Source organism: Centroberyx affinis, unplaced genomic scaffold (genome assembly GCF_046629955.1).
Source record: "Centroberyx affinis isolate AG114_WGS23_722 - 3 ecotype Tasmania unplaced genomic scaffold, CSIRO-AGI_Caff_v1 ptg000757l_1, whole genome shotgun sequence".
In the NCBI taxonomy this organism is placed as follows: domain Eukaryota; kingdom Metazoa; phylum Chordata; class Actinopteri; order Beryciformes; family Berycidae; genus Centroberyx; species Centroberyx affinis.
The window spans coordinates 114,722-137,433 of record NW_027279369.1 but is presented as its reverse complement, the minus strand read 5'-3'; the positions used below and the strand labels follow the sequence as shown (position 1 = coordinate 137,433).

At 40.7% G+C, this 22,712-nt stretch overlaps 2 protein-coding genes across 2 annotated transcripts in view; both read left to right on the top strand.

The window, feature by feature from the left end:
• The window catches only part of mettl22 (methyltransferase 22, Kin17 lysine), a 31,549-nt gene extending 28,342 nt beyond the window's left edge, over positions 1–3,207 (top strand). The window contains exon 12 of the mRNA XM_071520006.1: positions 850–3,207. Within this exon, the coding sequence (XP_071376107.1) occupies positions 850–918 (69 nt within the window). The 3' untranslated portion in view covers positions 919–3,207. The remainder of the gene's footprint in view (positions 1–849) is intronic.
• A 1,032-nt stretch (positions 3,208–4,239) lies between these two features.
• Positions 4,240–22,712, top strand: part of abat (4-aminobutyrate aminotransferase) — a 50,768-nt gene continuing 32,295 nt past the window's right edge. Inside the window, exon 1 of the mRNA XM_071520000.1 lies at positions 4,240–4,283. The gene's annotated coding sequence lies outside the window, so the exon portion shown is untranslated. The remainder of the gene's footprint in view (positions 4,284–22,712) is intronic.

Here is a 22,712-nt window from a genome sequence, read left to right as displayed (position 1 = left end):
TTTAATAGTTGTTTTCTACAGTCCTCTGACTGTATCCACTAGATGGAGCTAAAGTAATGCTTTTACACACAACTCTGTACTGCAGCAACCTCGAGCAGTGATTCTCAAACGTTTTCATATCAAGGACCCCTAATTTAGTCCACATTAGGGCCACGGACCCCCATTTGATGAGACTTTGTCTCTCGGACCCAAATCTGAGAATATTCTTATTGTTACATATGATTATGTCCAGAATTCCATGGCTATCTGTATTGCAGGTAAAGAGATAACAGTGAAACTATGATCAAAACAGCCATTCTTCTACATTCTCTAATTGTGTTAACTTCTTGTAAATGAGATAATGTAATAATAAAGTTTAAAAATTTTGCAATTTGCTGGGGACCCCCTGGAACCCCCTCAAGGACCCCTGGTGGTCCCCGGACCCCACGTTGAGAACCACCAACCTAGAGGAAAAGCCATATAAACCTTTTTCAACAAGGGACAGGTTAGGAAATCTGAAACCTAATTGCTAGCTGTGCTGAATGGCCAAAACAGAAGAACGTTTAAATTTCACTTGATTGATTTTGTACCCAACTGTACTGTGTAGTTTAAATATGTTCATTCACTCACTTAGTTTTGAACACTATTGCTTTGGCAACACACAATACTTACATTCATAAGGTTTTCAAGCTGTGGCTTTATTTTATTCTTAGAAAGCCTTTATTTTATTCATACTTTTTGAAATTGTTTTTCACAATAATGGAGCATTGTGTTAGTTCTGACTGCACTTCAACATCTAACCCAGTTCCCCAACACCTGCACTGCCGTCTTCATCAATATATTTTCGTACCTCCTTGTTTATTTCTCCAGGAGCTGTGGAAAGTGACTGCTACACCTCTCCAGTTTGAAGTGCCATCTGATTCTGAGCTGCTTCCTTGACTTGGACTTGGACTTGGGTCTCCGGTGGCCCGAGACCGCTCCATGTGGATTCTTACTAACTGGCACTAGGCTTGGGCGATAGCCCAAATTTAATATCACGATACTGTCCCACCAAAATATCGCGATATATGATATTATCGTGGGGTGGGGGTCGTTTTTTGTTTTTTTGTTTTTTTATTTATTTGATCTTTGAAATTTGATCTTACTATTGATCTTACTACAAGAAAAACGGGCTGATTGTGGAAAAGGGAACCCATATATCTGTTATCGTGGGAAATATTGTGATATTCACAAAATATCGCGATATTCGATAACATTGAATATTGGCCCAAGCCTGACTGGCACAGTAACACCCTGTGTCATTCATCCATTGGTCCACCACAACGATGAAGTGTAATCAATGGGGCAAGAGGGTGATCTACTTAAAAAGTGTCTCACCTTCAGTCCTGACTGACCCATCACATTAATTTTGAGTTGTAATGGTAAGGCTCAGGATTGTGATGATACTACAATTTTATGCTGTTAAACTATACCAGGATAAGTGTCATGATACAGTGTTGGGATATCACTCCAAACAGTACAATGATTCTCAATTCATATTTTACGGTTGGAAGGTATACTATAGAGATACAAAATGGTACAAAATATTTTTGCTACTTTATACCGTATTGAATGTAAAGATTTGAAATATAAACAGATTATAAAAAGAATCTTCGGTATCACAGAAAAGGTTTTTGCCCCATTTGAGTTTCTGTATTTTTGACATTTTCTCCTTGTCTTTGTGTGAGTTTGGTGCTTCTCTCATTTGTTTGGTGTGCAAGGTCATCAAACATGTAATCTTTGGCTGTGAAAAGGGAAACCCCATTAGATGAACTCAACCCAATTAAAGGGATAACTAGAGCTGGCTGTTAGAATACTTAGGTTGACAGTTAGGCCTGATTTGTGCAATATAAACCAGAGCAATTTTGGCCCTTAACCATCAGAGTGGAGTTGTCAGCACACAAGTCAATCAATACATCTTAGTAGGATTTTAGGGTGGAGGTGCACTCTGCTTCATAATGCTAGAGTACAATGTGGAAAACATGTAGCACTTTTGAATGGCATTTTGATACACGTTTTCTACACTGTACACACACTTCTCCCATTGGTCACCTTACCCAATGTGTGGTGAGAGTCATGGATTACTTAAAACACCATTAACATGTATTGAAGGGATCTTTTATAAGAAGAACCTGCTAAGTGCTATATACAGTACAGTATTAATGTGTCATGCAAATTTAGGTTAGGGTTAGATTCAGGTTCTTATGCTTTCATTTGAGTTGAGCTGAACACCATCATTTGAATTGTTCGGTCATTATAGTTTGATATACCAGTACACCAAATGGCAGTTATTTTGAGAAGATAATTATGGATAGATTGTGTTTTGTGAGTTTGAATTTGAATTTTTGCATCCCATAATGTGTGATATTGCCATGTTTGTTGCTTTTCTTGTTGTTTTATTGAGTGGAACCGTAGAACTCCTTGAAAGGACCTACTCACAATATAGACCTCTCAAGCGTGACATCATTTTTTGGCGCAAATAAGGGATTTCGGATCCTATCCCTGTCAGTCAAAATGTAAAATGACTGCCTTTAACTACACCCAATGCTAATCTTGCATTGCAAAAAAATGCATGTCTTTGTTGAGGTGGATTCTGATTTTTCAGTTTTGAAGCTGCAGTGAAAAAAAAAATCACTAGCCATACTTCACTTTTGCAAAAATTGCAAAAAAAAAAAAGTGCAAAAAAATGTTAAGGAGAGCATGGAAAAATATTGTTGTACTGCACCAAAATACATATGCTACACATTTTCTGTGGTTTTAGGCCACTATCATCTCACCTTTTCTCATATCTAATATTAACTAATATTAATCTTCATCTGTAGAGTTGTAGGCAAAGATAGAAGATGACTCGGGGTAAATCATACTGATCACCTACCAACATCTTCAGATCAAGAAATCAAGGTCTGGTAAAAAAAAAAAAAAAGTCTGGAATTTTGAAATTGGAACTTTGTAGGAAACTGGAGAGAAAGCAAATGCTGTGATTTCTTAGATGTAGTGCAGTGTAAAATGATACAAATAGATGATAGCACATTCTGTGTTGATCATCTATTTGTATTTGTTCTGATTTATTTGTTCCATTTTATGGAACAAAGAGATAGGTAGTCCGGATTGGGATTACAACTAATAACGTGTGAACTCACTGTTTTGCGGAAATTTCTGTTAACATCTTCTAAATAAAACACAAAGTGAAACATCAGATGCATCAGATGCTTTACTCCTCCTTGATAGTAACAAAAGGTAAACTGCCTTCATTATGCAATCTCTGTGTTTTCCCTTGTTGGTCACTAGGGGGGATCCTGTGCACACTAGACAAGAACAGCAGACCACAGTCAAGACTCCTCCATGCTACAGATACAGAATTTCAGATCAGTAACTCCTCATAGGAGAGTTGAGGTGAGGTGTGTTCCAGAGCACCAGAGTCAGGGGATTTGAGAAATTCTCTGGGGAAATCAGGGAATTACAAATGGCTCCGTTTACATGAATATAGCAGAATGTAGATTCCATATTGTTTCACACATTCATTGGATTTCAGACCAGCTGGAGTGGAAACCAGAGTGGCAAGCAACATGATCAAAACAGGAAGGGAGAGCAGCCTTAGGTCATGGAAGATGTCCAACCTAGTTATGGAAAGTTACGGAAATGTCCTGGAATACACTACAAAACCAAACCCCTTCATTTCTCATTACATAACCATTAATTATCCATGAAAAATAACAGCTTTAAAAATAAGTATGGTTAGTATCATGGGTTTATAAGGGATTTATTCATGGGTTGATTCACAGAGACTAGGAATTAAGGGATTTTTCATGCCTTTTGTGCATGGTTCACAGGGTTATTAAGTGGAAATTAATGGAAAAGTTCCTGTCTCCCTGAATTTTACATTCAATCAGAAAGTAAGGAGTCAAGATGAAGGGGTGTTTCTCCATGAATAACTCCCTTCATTCATTTTAAGGAGATTGTGCACGGATGAAGGGGTGGATTAATGAAAATAAGGTTATTTTAAAGGGATTGCTGGTTCGTAGAGGGGCTGCTTTATGTCAAAACAGCCTTGTTTGTCCGATTGCCTGTTGGTCTGTTCCCGTTGCTCTCTCGGGCCGATCTGATTGGCTGATCCGGCCCCAGCTGGGGTAAGTCCCTCCTCCTGTTGGGGATCCAGGCCAGGGAGAGAGATTTATCCCGGGTACCCAGCGCTCCTGTCGACCTGCCGGGCTGCAGACCAGAGGCTTCGCTCCGCAGATCTCGGTCGGCCAGCGTCGGATCCTCCGGTAAGTCTCCGCTCTGGTTTTTTTTATTACCGTCATCGGGGCTGAGTGGCCGCAGCCAGACGCGACTCCCGAGCATATCATAGGTTTGCAGGAGTGATTTCATCCCCGGATCAACAACACAGACCCCCTCTCATTTCGCTTGGTTGCGTTTCTGTCTTGCGTCGCTTCCTCCCCCCCCCCCCACCGGGACTCGGTGCATGGTTTTTCTGCTGAAGCCAGTCAGAGCATCGGGGGTTTTGCGTTGTGGCCGCGGTCTGCAGCAGTCTCTATGCCAGGAAAGGAGTTGCAATCCCGTCCTAATTGATTTATTAATAATTTATGGCCTCGAGTCTAACCTATGGCACTCCGGAGATCGCTGTTCTTTGCACAAGCCAGCCAGATCCAGTCGGAACCAGTTGATTGTATCAAAGGAACGCAGGATTGTGAAATCCACTTTCAGCAACTGGGTGCAAGTCCGTGGAGTCCGGCCAGCCTCTGCTGCCCGGGGATGGACGACATGGCTTTGGGTGTCATGCAGACAGTTTTTAACAGTGAGGTCTCTGTCTTGTCTGCATGCTCTGTAGACAAGATGCTTGCTCTATATGCGTCTATAGCAGTGACTCCCAAGCGTTGTCATGTCAAGGACCCCCCCCCCTTTGTAAAGATTTTGACGTCCCTGGACCCCACTTTGGGGGAAAAAGGGTCTATAGCAAGGAACTGAATAATATTTATAATATGTGTATATTAGCCTATATAATATAGAGCTGCGACGATTAATTGATTAGTCGTCAACTATTAAATTAATCGGCAACTATTTTGATAATCGATATTAATCGGTTTGAGTAAAATTCTCTGATTCCAGCTTCTTAAATGTGACTATTTTCTGGTTTCTTTACTCCTCTATGACAGTAAACTGAATATCTTTGGGTTGTGGACAAAACAAGACATTTGAGGACGTCATCTTGGGCTTTGGGAAACACTGATCCACATTTTTCACCATTTTCTGACATTTTATAGACCAAACAACTAATCCATTAATTGAGAAAATAATCGACAGATTAATCGACAATGAAAATAATCGTTAGTTGCAGCCCTAATGTAATAGCCTATGTGTCAGAGGTCACAATGCAAGAGGCCTCAACAGACATCAACAATTTTCACAACTTTTGAAAAATTTCCCCTGTGATGTCCAGAAAGAGACCAATTCCTTAAGGTTATACTTTTGTTTTATATTTTTTTATACAATCATTTTTCTAAAAGCAAACTTACCGGGCCAATAAAACCGATCCGTTTTCATATCAACCTCTCACTCGCTGAGGGGGAAATGCACAGAGGAAGCTTCATTATCGCATCATCCAGTCTAGGAGAAAACAGTCTTTGTGGACCTTGTCAGTTCTTTTGTGATGTCAAGTACAGCTCAATTTGAGACCGGCACAGAAACACTAAGGGTTTGAGACCGTTTAGATGCAAAACAAGTGTCATTTAGGGAGCTTTCTTTGCATTAAGTTGTCAAAATTGTCGTTTGTTAAAGCTTCTTGCATTGTGACATGTGACCCAACTTGCAAATACCATTCAGTTCCTTGTAGAGGGAGAAACCCCCGTCCAGAAATACAGGATATTTAAGTCCCATATGATTCAGTTTTCATGACTGTGTTCAAATATATTGTGGCTCAGGATAAGAATAATGAGATGATTTGCTAAATAATGCAACTTAGTTAAAAGGGTATTTATTGAATGACTCAGTCCTCATAGGCACAACAGTCACAATGCTGGACGACAGCTACTTCAAATGAAGTATAACCTGCTGAGCGGAGGCTTTCCATTTGCCTGATTGGAAGGATTTCAGTAATTGTTGAACGAGGAGAGCCAATCAAGACCAAATCAACTTGTGATGTGCTGACTAGAGTAGTGGTTCTTAACTTGGGGTCCGGGGACCACCAGGGGTCCTTGAGGGCCTTCCAGGGGGTCCCCAACAAATTGATGAATTGTTAAACTTCATTATTTCATTTACAAGAACAATTAGAGAATGTAGAAGAATGTCTATTTTGATCATAGTTTCTCTGTTATCGCTCTACCTACAATACAGATAGTCATGGAATTCTGGACAAAATCCCATCTAACAATAAAAATATTCTCTGATTTGGGTCCGAGAGACAAAGTGTCATCAAATGGGGGTCCGTGGCCCTAATGTGGACTAAATTAGGGGTCCTTGATATGAAAAAGGTTGAGAATCACTGGACTAGAGTTAGTGTAAAACTCAGACAAAATCAAATTGTATATCACCATGCATAATACTGGAATAATAATACTGCTTTGGTTGCTTTTTTGTCTTGAGAACAAGCTTTTTTTTTTGCCCCTGAATCGCTTTTGCTATATACTATAGGTCTGGAATTGCTTCCATTAACAGTGGTTTCACTGAATAAAAATCTGTGCAGGCCAGTCAGCATCCGTTGCTAGGCAGAATTCGGAATAGGCAATTTTGTGATTGGTGATGGGATAGCCTAAACCCCAGAACTTGAACGGATAGAACAGCCCTTCCACTGATTCCCATGGTAATTTGGCTAGTACAGCATAAAATGGCAAATTTTAGGGTGAATTGCTGGTGACAGCACAAGTCTGGACAAGGGTTAGGGTTAGGCCGTAAAGTGTGTCACACTTTCCTGAGAACTGTGCAGTTGTGTCTGTTGCACGAGTGCTTGGCAAACTGTCAAAACTCAACTGAAAGCTAAAGTTAGCTAACGTGGCTTTATTAAAGCTTGTACTTCTCTCACTAGCTCTTCTAGTCAGCATTAGCATGTTAGCAGTCCATAGCAGCAAGGTGAAGGAGAAGGTTGCCGTAAAACCTCTCGCCTCAGCAACTTGGCGTAAGTCTGTTTATGCGGAAGCTAGCCTAGCAGTACACATAAAAATGGCCGACGCTAGCTAAAATGCGTGGTAGCGCTGTCCTCCTTCGTTTTGAAAGCCAGAAACTCACTCAGCACCTGGCCAAGTAGTCGATGAGTCATTGGTATCGATCGAGAACCCTGTCAACCACCACAGATATACAGGTATTATGGACATTTTGTGTTCTGTCGGCAGTAAAAATGTACTTATTGCATCTTTAATGGAATTGGACATATGTAAACAACAAGCTGTAGTAGTGGGGAGCGGTGGTCATTAACGGCTAGTTGTAATTATACCACGATCGGCTTCGATTTTGTTTGGTTTGGGGTGAGTAGTAAGGTGAGAAGAGTCATTTTCATTATCTTTACAATTTTTTAACAGTGCTTTTTTATTTTTTTTCAACAGTAGAAAGGCCACTAGCCACTGAATAAATGGGAAACACTGCACTTGATAGACATTCTAGAGGTGTTTTGCTGTGACAGAGCACCTAAGGATAGTAAACAGAGGAATTGCGTTACAGGAACAGTAGCCAAACTCCATATTTAGGTCACATTCCTGACTCGGTGACCTAACAGCGCTCTGCCGGCTGCCAAGAGTTCAACTCCAACTGCACCGCTGGAGGAATGTGGCTTAGATCGTTATAATGATCAGGCAGACAGACCCTGTACTAACTGCATCTGATTGCCAAGATAGAGCAATGAGCAACAATCTTTTTTATCATTTTGGGTGATTAAAACAGGCTATATTTCCTATTCACCCTGAAGTTAGACTGAACAGTACAATTGCAAGTTCACGAGTGACACTTCTCTTTTCGCTGTGTTGCACAACATGCTGAACCCATTTCTATCTTTATCATCACTTTGATGCTCCCACATCCTGTTTCTGGGCCTCTTGGCTGCATGCCTGATGAATGAAGATGAAACATTATAGGCAATTACGACAATACCGCTCTTTGTTCCAACTCTTAGCTCTGCTAGCTTTGACATGTTATCTGCTTCATAAACCTTTCCCACTCTCTTGCTACCCTGACAGCCCATATCCTTATCTCTTGCAGTTTAATGGTCAGAACAGCAGGCATTCAAATAATAACTCAATACATATTCATGTCTGTCGGTCTCAGTTCAGTTTAGGTCAGGTCAGGTCAGGTCAGGTTTTTTATTCAATCCCAAAGGGCAACTGCTTTGCAAAGACAGTAATAACAATAATTGCAATACAGTAAAAACCAAACAGTAAATTGTGCAGTAATAGCAGTGCCTTTCTATCTCTCTCTCTCTCTCATGCGGGAACCTTGTTATAATGATCAAACATCAGCGGACCAAGCGGCAGGGCCAGTTCCAGTGTTCAATAATACCCCACTGCAGCTGTGGTTACACAACAGTCTTTTTTTGATTCATTATTAGCCTTTGTCTCTCTTAGCAGATGCTACTCTACTCCATATAGTCAAAGAGCACCAGTCTGAGGGGAGATATATCATCAATGTTGGTATCGTGGATAAATTATTAGTTATTTGTTCTGTTGATCGCTGTACAATGGCTTTCGAGTATAGACTCAGTATCCATCTTATTAGGTATTGGACAAGGCTTGGGCCTATATTCTATATTATTGAATATCGCAATATTTTGTGACTAGAAATTTGATGTCATTTGGAAGAAATAAAATAAAATACCCCTCCAAAAAAACAAAACAAAAAAACGTGCAATGATATCGTATATCGCAATATTTATCGCCCAAGCCTAGGTGCTAATTTTTTGATGGTACATTCATGCCGTGAACATCCTGTTCTACCTCATCTTTGAGATTATTGCACATGGCTCTTTGCTTCTGAAAGCATATGATTTGTGGCATAGTTCAGAGTGATCCTCTTGCCTCTTTTTAGTTTGAATCTGATCTGATTGCCGTGTAGAGGATAGGAACACTTCCATGCGGCATGCTGGGATTCATTCATGTCCTCCTGTCGATGAGAAGAAAGGCAGCGGGTTGGTTTCAGGAGCAGCCTGTGCTGGTGTTTTGCAAGGCAAAGCGCCATTGACCTAGAAAGGTGTGTGTTTTGTCTTTGTGTGTGTGGCTCAGCCTGTTTGCATGTTGAATCGGAATGCTTACACAAGTTTAGGGCCAAAATGTCAGGTTTTCAACTTGAGAAATGTCTGCTTCAACAGAGACGATTTGTCACAATCATCACATAACCACTCACATTTTTATACAGACTCAAATTTTGTACATAATCAAATTTTATACATACTCTCAAAAGAGTGACCCTCTTCCGGAAGAAAACAAACAACATCAGCCTTGACTACCAGTGGTTAATTCAACATGGAACTTACTGACTGGAACATACTTTCCGTAACAGTTCCACCTCGTCGTCGCAAAGAAATCTCTGGTCGTACTTTTTGCCATTGCTGTTCTTCCTCCGTAGTATTTTCTGCAACTAAGCAACCAACCGCAGAGTAGACAATCTGCTTCCTGTTTACACCGGCACGCGCATGTCCAGTGTACGTGAATGGTCATGTGATATGCGTTTTCAGGCGTGTTAGTATGGACGGAGATTATTTCTGAAACGCTTGTGTGGACGGAGATCGTATTAGTGTGGATGTGGCCTTAGTCATAGTAATTTCCTCAAATCTCTTAGCAAGAGATGCTATCCAAACTGGTCTCGGGCTCTTTTAGAGTTGTATGACAGAAATATACATATAAATCCAAAAGCAGGTCTTCGGAAAAGGCTGGCAATTTGTTGGCTAAAATGCTGTAACAATACATGTATGGTTTACACTCTATGGTTAGCAGCAGTGGTAGCAACAGCAGTTGCCGTAGAAGTACCCGTAATTGTCACTCATTGGGGCATTGGTCTTCCAACACATTAAAAATAGACACGACAATCATCATGGCACCATATTGATTGCAGCGGGAAAAAGAGGTTTAAAGTGTTTGGGTTGGTCAAAGGCCTAAATGAATTCTTCACCAGTGCAATGACCTGATGATCTGCTGTGTTCTTGTTTCTTGTATCTGGGTTTTCTTGCTAATGAGTTGGCTGGCGGTGAGGTGTGAAACGGGGCGTTTTAACTCGTCGCCCCTGGGCGACAAGCTAGCTGGAACCCGCTTGAAAATGACAGTGATGAGAGCAGTTTTTTTTTTTTTTGACCTGCCACCTCTTTCGCAGTATAGAAGATGCTCCTCCCTCTTGTTCATCTCAAGACAGGAATATATGGGGAAGCAGCTCTTGTGGAAACTGGTGAGCTTGGCTTATAGATGAGAAAATCTTATGCAACAGTAAAGATGACAGGAATGAACATATAGCTGGATAACCTCATTGCTTAGAGTTAACTAGCAACCCCAACGATGGACACAACCACTCTCCAAGCATCGTGTTTGAGATGCTTGTTCCTGTAGTCTGAGAACTGTCAGGCTTTGAACAGCTGTACTCAACTTTTCGTGTTTAAAATCTTTTTTATTGAGGAAGCAGTCGTAAAATAAAAAAGAAGAGAAAAGAAAAAACAAAGACATGTATACAACTATCCCCTTATCCCCCCCCCACCTTCCCGGGACTTTACATCTTGTCACACCAAAGGGGGCCATCAATATTGTACAACTGATCAGTTTGAGTTGTCAATGTATTGGAGAAGGGGATGCCAGATCCTGTTGAACTGTTTCAGTTTGTTTAATAGCGAGAACCGTATTCTCTCCAGGTGAAATTTTTTTTACTATTTCTTCCAGCCGTAATTTGACAGGTGGGACCTCTGCCTTTTTCCAAAACATTAAAATAATTTTCCTTGCTACAATAAGTGCATTAGATAGCAGTTGTTATTAAGCAGGGAAAACTGTTCGGAGACTCCATGTAATCAACTTTTCGTCCATTTTTCATTTTTATGCAACAAAATCATATCGGTAGGGAAACATGGAAGCGCTGATATCTGATTGCTGTTGACAGTTTATGACTCATCATAAGTTAAGGTTAGACTGGGTGAGTTGACTCTTCTCAAGCTATAACTCAGAGTGTTTTGGAGTAGAGATACAAGGGCTAAAGACGAGACAGTTTACTGTGTCACAGTAACCTAAATTTAGAAACAAATTATGTTATCAGACCATTCACTTTTACTTTTAACATTGCCGCACCCACAGTACAGCAGTCTTCCGCAGATATCTCGCTTTTTCTAGCCTGGTTGTTATCAGTGGTGGAAGAACGACTGAGATCTTTTACTTAAGTAAAAGTAGCAATACAACAATGTAAAGTACATAAGTATTGACAGCAAAATGTACTTAGAGTATCAACATACTCATTATGCAAACTATCCCCATTTAGAGAGTTTTATTTTTCATAAATTATCAGAATATTAATACTGATTTATTGACATACACGTACATGTAAGCAGCATTTTAAAGTTGTCAACGTGAAGCTAATCTTAACAATTTAGCTATACTTTGGGTAGTCTAATCTATAACAATGCTATTTTATAGTTATTTTTATAAAGATGATCAAATGTTTTAAATATAAAATATTGATCTGAAAAGTAACTAGTAACTATAGCTATGAAATAAATGTAATGGTGTAAAAAGTACAATATTTCCCTCTAAAATGTAGTGGAGTATAAGTACAAAGTAGCATAAAATGGAAATACTCAAGTAAAGTACAAGTACCTCAAAATTGTACTTAAGTACAGTACTTGAGTAAATGTACTTAGTTACTTTCCACCACTGGTTGTTATATATTTAGACATTATTTGCGCACAACCTATTCTCCACTGGGCCAGATGTGGTTGATAGCAGATGTGACGCAACTGCAAAGCCTTTATAGGTCAAACATTACAAGTACAGTATACGCTCATTTAGCCGAAACCCTGGGAGATAAAAAGATCCTCATCAATGGCCATAACTAGGCTATCGTTTCAAAATGCTCATCTGAACCCAGATTTTGGATTCCATCTGCTGTGCTCAGTCAGATTTCACCTTGCCACACAACAAATGACAACACATAAGCGCAACAACTCAAGTTTGCTCTGTTGGCAAGCTGTGCCGGTCACTGGTGGTTATAAAACCAGTGCTCCAAACCTTTGTGGAATTAGGAAGTACCGACTGGTCCCGTTTACAATGGGCTCGCTGTTTCAGTCCTTGTTCTGGTCACCTTGGAAACTGACGGCAGATTTTTCAGTTGCCGTGGAGAGGCCTGACCCCCATTTATCCTTTTTGTTTATACTGCATTTAGCCCTCACTGTTTTCTTCCTCCACTTTTCTCTATTGCTCTTACGATTTCCTGCCCAGTTCACAGTTTTACACTGGCTGTCACTCTGTTGTACCCTCTCTTTCCCTTCCTCCTTGGACGTCCACTCCTGCAGTCTCTCAACATTTGCCTTGTAACTCCTCTGAACCGACTAATAGACACACTCAAGCTCAATCTCTCTCTCTCTCTCTCTCAATCTCTCATTCATTCTTTTCTCCTAGACCACACACACACAACCACACATACACCACATCTTTAGTTCCGTCCCTCTCCTCCTGTGCCTGTCCTGTTGCCAAGGTGACAGATTAGAGATCTCAGCTGCATATTAACCCTCACACTGTTTGATTCCCAGTGGCACAGCAGTGTGCACAGAGACTGAGCACGTATGACTCCATGTATGTATTTAAAGTAATAATCTGTGGATCATGTGTTAGATAATCTCAAACAATCAGAAAATAGAATTTAAAACTTTCTGGTACACTCGGCAAGTATATAATCCTCCAAACAGCTTGTATTTAATGCATGGTCAGGCAAAGTCATTTCCTTCCAACCTTTGAACTCCAGGCTGGATTGAGTGTGTTTGTGTTAGGCTACTGGTCTAATGATGGTGGCACTGCTTGCATAGTCCTGACAAACTCCTTATATAAGAGCCCAGGACTAAACCATGCATTCATTTCAATCTATTAAGCTAGTACAGAAAAGCAAAGAAGAGCATAGAGCAATTTCATTACATCTGGCACAAACGTCCATTTGGACTCAAGGATGAACTGATTAGAATTTGGTGGTCAAAGGTCAAAGGTCAAGGTCACTGTGACCTCACAAAAGACGTTTTTTGGCCATAACTCAAGAATTCATACGCTAATTATGACAAAATTTCACACAAACGTCTAATAGGATAAAATGATGAAGTTATGACATTTTATATCCAAAAGTTCAAAGGTCAACTTCACTGTGACATCATAATGTTTTGCTTACCACTGTAGCTGAGAAAACCATCTTGGGTCATTCTACAAAAACGGTGGAAGTGCTGTCACTTACTTTTGCAGACACCGAAATCCTTTAAGTTGACCTAATGATCACTTTAATTATATATGTTCAATAAATGAAGACTGTCCTTGCAATGATAAGACAAAGTTTATTGGCAGAGGCATACAACCACGAGGCGGTTATTTCTAGTTTCAATACCTTATACTTTGTGACTTCTTCTCGTTCTTTTTGCCATTTTGCTTACTCAAGCACTTTTGCCGACATGTAATATGCTGGAATCAAGTAATTGCTACACCTCCTGGTCCCCCCTGTATATGTTGTCATATTTTGGAAATACAAAGACACTGATTTGGTTATTTTATTCCACAGTTTTACAGCATGACGTTGTATTTAATTTGTACATTGGGGGTTATAATATTGCTGTGGATGCAGACATCAGCCGTAATGTTGCGCGGTCTGTTGGTGTCTTTGCTTGGCTGGTGAAGGGGATTCAAAGTCCGGCCTTTCCAGTGTTCCGTGTGCAAACTCTTTGAAGTGTAGCTTTCCTTTGGTGCAGTGTAACACTGTGAACAACATGGTTTATTTTCCAGTTTATTATGACTTCCTTGGGGGGAAAAAGATAAATTGTAAATTATTTGTGAGACAATAATCATCATTAGAAAATTTCATAACTGGCCACAGGCCTAGCTTTAATCATTACTGTGTTACTTCAATCGGCAATAGAGAATAGCAAAGCGCATGTCTATTTATATAAACATTTTTATGTATTATTACTTCTCATAGGCTTGCAAATTTTCTACTTACCATCTAGTTGTTTTTCAGTAACGCAAGCCGCATCCTGATAGGCATGAATGTCTTTCTCTCAATTTTCTCATTGCCAATTGCCGATGTGAATGTGATCTTGAAGTATGTCATCATCGCAAAAGTTCTCTATCCAGCAATCATATTTTATGTTAAAGAGAATGAGATATCTAAGTCATGATCACAACAAAATCACTTTAGCAGCTCCATTTTATTCTGCTGTAGTAATAACAATCAGAGGTCGCTGCACCCTGACTCAGGCACACGCCACCACGCCACTCTCTACTGCCGAGTAAAACACGTTTTTAACGCTTTTCTTTTACCGATCGTTGGATTACTTTTATCTTGCTGTTTTAAGTTTTCCATTTTAACAATCGTGTTGCATTACGAGTTATATTTGGACCGAAAACAAGCTATGGCTGTGCGTGTGGACTGCAAACTTGCTTACTCACAGTTAAGGGATGATATCCACCGCCTGGAGTCAGAGCTTCGAAAAAAGGATCGGCTGTTCGATGGCTTGGTCTCCGTAGCCATTGAACGCCGCCAGATGCTTCAGAGGTCCGCACCAGATCCACGCCTCAAGGCCCCGGTCCACAGCTCCACACCAAAGCCGTCCCGGCAGTCCTGGACAGAGGTGGTACGCCGCGGACGCGAGAGAAATCCGGTTGGGATTTCTCCACGACCTTTAATTCTCTCTAACCGCTTCCACGTTCCTGCTGAATCAGGCTCCGGTACCATCCTGGCGACGCCCCTGCAGTCCCGACTCCACCTGACCTGGACCCCACTCAAGCTACGGCTCCTCCAGTCACCACGGCATCTCCTCCATCTCCTCCACTCCACCACGGGAAAGGACCGCCGTAGGATGCGGAAGGGGGCCGTAATCAGACGCTCAGGAGGTCTTCCTCGGGCTGAGCCTCCTCGGCCCTGTCCGCCTGCGCAGACCCTCCGGCCTGGACCGTCGTACTCAACGCAGATGGAGGTAACTGAACATCGACTGTCTTGTCCAGGCAGCCCACACGCACCATCTCCTCGTCCCCTTTCCCTCCCCCCACTACATTAATTATTGGAGATTCCATAACCAGGGATTGGATTTTCTGTTTCTGTCCGAGACCTGGCAGAGGAGCATGGAATACGGCCCCCTAATCGAACTGTGCCCGCCAGATTGTTCTTTTATCAGCACTCCCAGGACCTCGGGCCGGGGTGGAGGACTCGCAGTGGTTTTCAGGAACTACTTTCCAAATCGGACGGTGACCACTGGGGCTTTCTCCTCCTTTGAGCTGCAGATAATCAAAGTTGGTCGTTCAAATCCTGTCAAAACCTGATTTTTAATGTCACTGAGTCTTTTAATTTTATTCAACACGTGTCTGGTCCCACACACATCAGAGGTCATACCCTGGACCGTGTTTTTACGCTTGGTTTAAATATTGATTGTATTTTCTCTGAGGAGCTACATGTTACTGACCATGAATGTGTTTTGTTCAACCTGTCTTTTAATTTAGATTCTCTGCCCAGTAAACGTGTAAGTTGCTCTCGCATCATAAATCGCCTCTCAGCTGAGAAGTTCTCTGCAGCTTTTGACCCAAGTGCAGTGTTGTCTTCTCACTTTCTTTCTTCACTTTCTCTCTTTCTTTGTGGATAAGATTAGAGATGTTAGGGCTAGCATCATCCCCTCTTCTACTCCCTTTTTTGCTTATCCAACTCGGCTGTCAATTTTAGACTGCGTCTCTTCTATTTCCCTGCAAGACCTCATTGATCTGGTGGGCAGTATGAAACCTTCCTCAAGCCCTGTAGACGTTTTACCTACTTCCTTGCTTCATGATGTACTTGGGTCTATCGGCCAATGTCTGGTCGCTATTATAAATGGCTCCCTGCAATCTGGTTGTGTCCCAGCTTATTTTAAACATGCAGTTGTTCAGCCTCTCCTGAAGAAAACTAATCTTGATCCATCCCTTCCCAAAAACTGTAGGCCTATATGGAAATTGCCTTTTATCTCAAACATTTTAGAGAAAGTTGTTGCCAAACAACTCACTGCTGTCTTGAATGCACACAAAATTTTAAATAAATTCCAATTCGCTTGGTCCCTACACATCTGAAACTGCTGCTCTATCCTGTGGTGTGCCTCAGGGTTCTGTCTTGGGTCCTATATTAGTTGCTTTGTAAATGCTTCCCTTAGGTTATATTATCAGCAAATTTAAAGGTATGTCATATCACTCTTACGCTGATGATATCCAGCTGTATGTCTCTTTTAAGCCTGATGAAACTGACTGTTTTGCACGATTGTCTGACTGCCATTAAGGACTGGATGGTGAACAACTTTTTACAGCTGAACGCAGATAAGACTGAGGTCTTTATCATTGCTTCAGATAGCATAGCTTCCAAGGTTGCTCACTGTATTGGGTCCCTTTCTTCAACTGTACAGCTGTACAGTACAGTTATATTTGATCAGTCTATGTACTTTGATCAGCATATCAAATCTTTGACCCGTACATGCCTCTTCCATTTAAGAAACATTGCCAAACTCAGGTCAGTTGTATCACAACCCGAGCTAGAGATGATCATTCACGCTTTTATATCATCCCGGCTAGACTACTGCAATTCCCTTTTCACCTGCCTCAGCAAGTCGTCTCTGGACCCTCTACAAATGGTCCAGAATGCTGCTGCAAGGCTGTTGGCCAGGTCCAGCAGGATGACTCACATCACACCCATCTTAGCTTAATTACATTGCCTTCCCATCAAGTTCAGGATTCATTTTAAGGTTCTTGTTTTCACATATAGAGCCCTGCATGGTCAGGCATCTGTATACATTATTTTTTTATTTTTAACAATTTTACTCTTGTGAAGCACTTTGTGACCTTGCTCTGTGAAAGGTGCTATACTACAATAAATAAACTTTTACTTACTTTACTTACTTTACAAATGAGACCATCACAATTCAATCACAACATCACAATCACAACTACATCCAAATTATATTATTTGGGCTGTGACCGGAATGGATCACTATCTGCGTTTTAAGGCACTAATACGTATGTCAGACATTTTTTGTTCGTGTCCGAATCGTAAAATGATATTGTGGAATGATTTTGAGGGCACTACATATTTCCCGAAGTCCACTGTAACATGTAGTGCACACGCCACTTCACTAACGGTGAAAGTACACCAAAATGCATTGCGAGTCTGTCGTCACATGGCCATTACCAAGCAACGAAGCTGTAACCCTTCCGTGGTTTTATAATGATGGCATCCTCTTCTTCACCAAACCTCGTTTACTAATGCAAGGAAATTAACCTTTTTTTGGTGCCAAAAAGATGCCAAGCTATTCTAAAGTAGTTTTCTTTTAACTGCCAATTCATAACTAATTATGAGTGCACGTTTTGTTACGCTAATTTGAGCTTGTTAACGCTAACATTAACATTAAGGTCTGTTGTTCAGGAAGGTATTTATCTCTAGCTGCAGGTTATACGGTACATAGCTTATTGTAATGTGTTTTTTGTTAATGTCAGCTAGTGAGAAGTCCAAAACGTGAAGGAAACCGCACACCTGGATTGGCGAAGTGCCGGCTGTGTGAAAATAAACAGAAAAAAGTAGCCGCACACAACTCTGATGCATAGAATATTTATTCACCGACATAAGGTCGGAAAACGCCTAGATGGGAACGTCGGTGAATATTTTTTTCTGTTTAATGTCAGCTAGTGACACATACTGTATATGGTTGGCTTTGAAGGAATATTGGTAACTTGTCAAATGTTAGCTGAAACATTTGTTTATGCAACTGGTGAATGCAGACGCAAGTTGATGATGAATTAAGTGTCCGAATTCACTCAATCGTGTGATTTACCGCTAATTAGTGCACTAATAGAGCAGCACTATATAGGGAAAAACAAATGAGGGAATAGTGATCCATTCCGGTCACAGCCTTGCACTTTGGAATGACATTCTTAAATTGTTGTTTACATTCTTGCAAGCCAATGCCATTGCTACAAAGATTTATGGCTCAAAAATACTTAAATACTTTGTTGTCATTGAACTTTTTTTTACTACATCGTGTCATGGTTGTATCGAATCATGAACCGCACATCATGTCTCAAATCGTATCGTGAGGTAAGCATATCGTCCCATTCCTATGGCCTTGATATAAGAGGAAAAAAAAAAATGCATGCAGCCAAAGCAGCTGTCTGCTTCTGTAGGAAAAACAAGGATGAAACTGCATAATAGACTTTGCTCAAGGACAGTTTAGTGCAGCAGGACAGCCAAAGTCTGGTATGGTAAAGAGGCCTCATGGTCAGATTTGAATGAGTCATACAGCTGGTTCTTTCTCTAAGCGATAGATGCTGTAAACCGCAGTTTGCTAGGGGTGTTACATCACCCTTAATGGTGTTGTCTGACATCTGCAGTCAGTACATACTTAGCACAAACCTGTGGTGAGTCAGGTGCCTCATGGTTATTCCTCGAAAACATCCATATGCACACACAGTTTTCATACCCTTATCTGTAGCGTATTGCTCTCAGTGTCAGAAGTACCAAAGCTGTTTGGATTTGATTCTAAAACTGGCCATGAAAATAATCATGCTGCATGAGTGTTGTACAGCAGCACAAAATACAATGTAATGCATGGAATTACATGAATCCCCAAACTAACAGTGGTATGTTCACTTTAAAAATCGCTTGTGGCTTAAGCAGCATTCACACTGCTGGCCTTCATGTTCACTTCCACATTGCTGCTTATGTTTTTTTGTGGATGACTGTTCATATCTATTCTAGGATGCAACTGTCACATCATTTTTTTTCTTTTTTTTTCTCTTTCTTTTCTCTTTCTGAACAAACTGTTAGCTAGCTAACTAGGCAGCAAAGGCACCGATGTTAATGTTAACATGCTAAAGCTAGCTGCTACTAGATACGTTAGCTAGTGTACTAATCAGATGTGTTAGCAACAAGACCGTGATGGTTAGCTGACCAGATACCATGGTTAGCTAGCTAACAAGCTGACTATCTAAACAGTAAATTCATCAGATGGATCAGTGATGAAATGATCAGTTCCCAGTCAAAAACAGCACAGAAATTTTGTTTCCATAACATATAATATAATATGTTTTGTCTCCAAAAATCCACCAAAACATAGTTTATGTGGTGCATTGTTTATGTTTTTTGATTGGGTTAGGTAATAATGAGCGGGACAGAACATGATAAATGTCTATGTAAGCGCTGAAAACAAGTATAATACTATTATTATTATTTTAATTGTGGTGAAAACCGGGACAATTTGGTAGTGAATGTTGAAAACCGGGACATTTTAGTGTTTTACAGATATTTATCGGGACTCGGGACACCCATCTTGAAACCGGGACAATCCCGGACAAACCAGGACAATCGCGGACAAACCGGGATGTCTGGTCACCGTATGCTAGTTACTACTATGAATTTACGTCCTACAGATTTATCTAAAAATCTATCCTGCAAATGGGTTTACCCTCTGTTGTATCCCTGTCTGTAGCCAAATTGGAGGAAGTGTGTGACTTTGAGTTTATTATTGTCACTCTGAATGACTCACAGTACTGACAGGTCCTCATCCTTCATCAGTGTAAGGCTTTACCCAAACAGCCAGGCTGCCAGGGAAGAGAGGCTGCAGAAATAGGGAAGTAAATGACCATGACTGTACACTTCATGAAAGGTGTTTGAAATGAAACACTTTGCGTCTCATTCAGTCAGTCAGTCGCTCTGTTGGTGTAGAAACCCTGAATTCTCTTGGACACTGGATCTAGTGTTTGTCGTTTCATGGTAAAAGATAATTTGCATTTGAATGGCTTTCTGTTCTGTATTTGAGATAAGGGAATGAAAGGACCATGCCAGTGTTTTTGCATGTTTTAGCCCATTTACTATACTGCACGCATACTTAACATTACTACCAACCATATTTCAAAGCGTCCCATATTTTTTTGATTTTGGAATATTTACTTGATTTCCCTATTTTTTTATTTTTTTTTTCATTTCAAATGTTCAGGTCATAACCTAACATTCTTGCCCAGGTTTAGAAGACATTTGAATTTAGTTCATAAAACAATCTTTTCTTCAGGGAGTATTTTCTGGTGGAGTTGTTAGTATAGATAGTTAGTCAGACAAACTATCATTACTTTTTTTTAAAGCAACAAGAAGCCAAATCCACATCATCCTTTACACAACGTCCATGGTTGTCCATGCTGCTTGGCAGCCACCATTGAAGTCCAGCATGTGAGCGCGCCAGAAGACGTGTAGACTTTTCAAAATCAGTGTGGGAATTAAACTAAATTACCACTAACAATAAAGGGCAGGGGGTTTACTTTGATGGATTACCTATCTCAGGCAAGTTTCAAGACAAATGGCTGCCTGGGAGGTAGGAAAAACCCATTCAAGCATGAAAAAAAAGTGAGGTATGCTTTGGAAAATGGTCAGTAGTAATGCTAATTATATGGGTATTGTAGTAAATGGGCTAAACATGCAAAAACACTGGTGTGGTCCTCTAAGTGTGTATGTGGCTCTGGGAAGCGGTCTGTTAGTACGGACACAAAGATAATGAAGCTAATAATAATGTATTCTCTCTCTCTCTCTCTCTCTCTCTCTCTCTCTCTCTCTCTCTCTCTCTCTCTCTCTCTCTCTCTCTATACATTCTTTCTGACGACTCTATGGTGTGTGTGTGAAGATTATCTGTAATGTCAGAAACTGTAAAGGCATGATCGCTCAGCCCTAAAGCATTTGCAAATGGTGTGATCATGACAGGGTTCACTTGGCACCAGATGCTGCCATCTTTAGTGATGCTGCTTAGTCAACGATAGGCTTAGGTCGATTATTAATTGAAGTCCTTAATAATGCGAACATATGGTCCAGTGGGTCAGGTGCATAACGATTTCTCCGATTAGAAATACAATAACATGAAACCAGAAGTCTCTTAACTTTATGTATCTGCCCCGCTCATTCCAATGGGCGACATTAGCATAACATAACATAGATCAGTCCCAGAAAAATGAAGTTGTATTGTATACACTGACATTGTGAAAATTCACATGAGATTGGTACTAATGGGATTAGCCCTATTCACATGGGATCAGTACAGTATGTGGGGACCTCATGTAATTAATGAATTATTTTTGCACAGGCTTAGTATTAACAGTGGACCTCTGTCTTAACCAAAATATGTCAGGTAATTTGCGCTGGATTCTTTTTCTTTACAAATTACAGGATTACAATTGCTGACGATTTCCACAGTTATTACAAATCGCTTCACGGTCCCATGTAATATTAGTCCTGTGCGAATAGGGCCTCAGATAAATGATGTGCCAAGATCAGACCAAGGCTTTGGACACACTAGAGGATTATCGGGGCGATTTGCACCACATTTTGCAAGCCTGACAATTGGGAGAGGAAATCGTAACTGGAGGCTTGGCCAAGATTATCTGGTAGTGTGAAGGGTTTACAGATTCGATCTTAACCGCCCGATGGACTGGTAGACTCATCTGAGCCTCGTTTCCCGAAAGCATCTTAAGGCTAAGACGATCGTAGTATCCGTCTTACGAAGCCTCTTTAGTATGTGAGGTGTTTCTGAAAAGCATCTTAACTTAAGACGCTCTTAAAAGCGATCATAGATAATGACTGCCTCTGATTGGTCCTAGAAGTGCGTCTTGAGAAATAACAAAACACTCCCGCTAATGATCTCGGTATAAAATGGATGGATGCGGTGGTGTGCTTCAGGAGACGGGAACACTGAGTTATGATGTAAAAAAAAGTCTTCGGGTGCTGAGGGAAACCGTGAATCATCACTCCTACATCTGAGGCTAGTTATTAATTTTTGCAAAAGGGCAAGTATCTCGAGCAAAAGAAAAGACATTAACATTAAACCCACGAACATACTGTATGACTACTGCATTAAAGGATGTATTTGCACAATATCATTACTTAATCTGTTACTATGAAACCAAGTCTGGTGCTGCTTTGAGAAACACACGTAGGTAATGAACGAACCTTCATAGGACCACACTTAAAAACACTCCTTACCTCTAACAGCCATCGCTATTGGGAAATGAGGCCCTGAGCCGCCCCGATCATATTAAACATGTTTGATGTTTACGACCCAAGATCTGGAAGGGTCCTCTAGTGCAGTGGTTCTCAACCTTTTTCATATCGAGGACCCTAATTTAGTCCACATTATGGCCATGGACCCCCATTTGATGAGATTTTGTCTCTCTGACCCAAATCTGAGAATATTTTTTATTGTCAGATATGATTTTGTATAGAATTCCATGACTGTCTGTACTGTAGGTAGAGAGATAACAGTGAAACTATGATCAAAACAGTCATTCTAAAATGACAAAATAATGAAGTTTAACAATTCATCAATTTGCTGGGGACCCTCAAGGACCCCTGGTGGTCCCCGGACCCCATGTTGAGAACCACTGCTCTAGTGTGTGGGGATCACGGATTCATTCAAAGAGTGGAGACTGTCAATAGCCAATAATAGCCCAGTTTACAGTGTGTACAGTACCTTGCGAATATAAATACACACTGACTGACATTGGATTGCGCAAAATTCCAGCATGATTAGA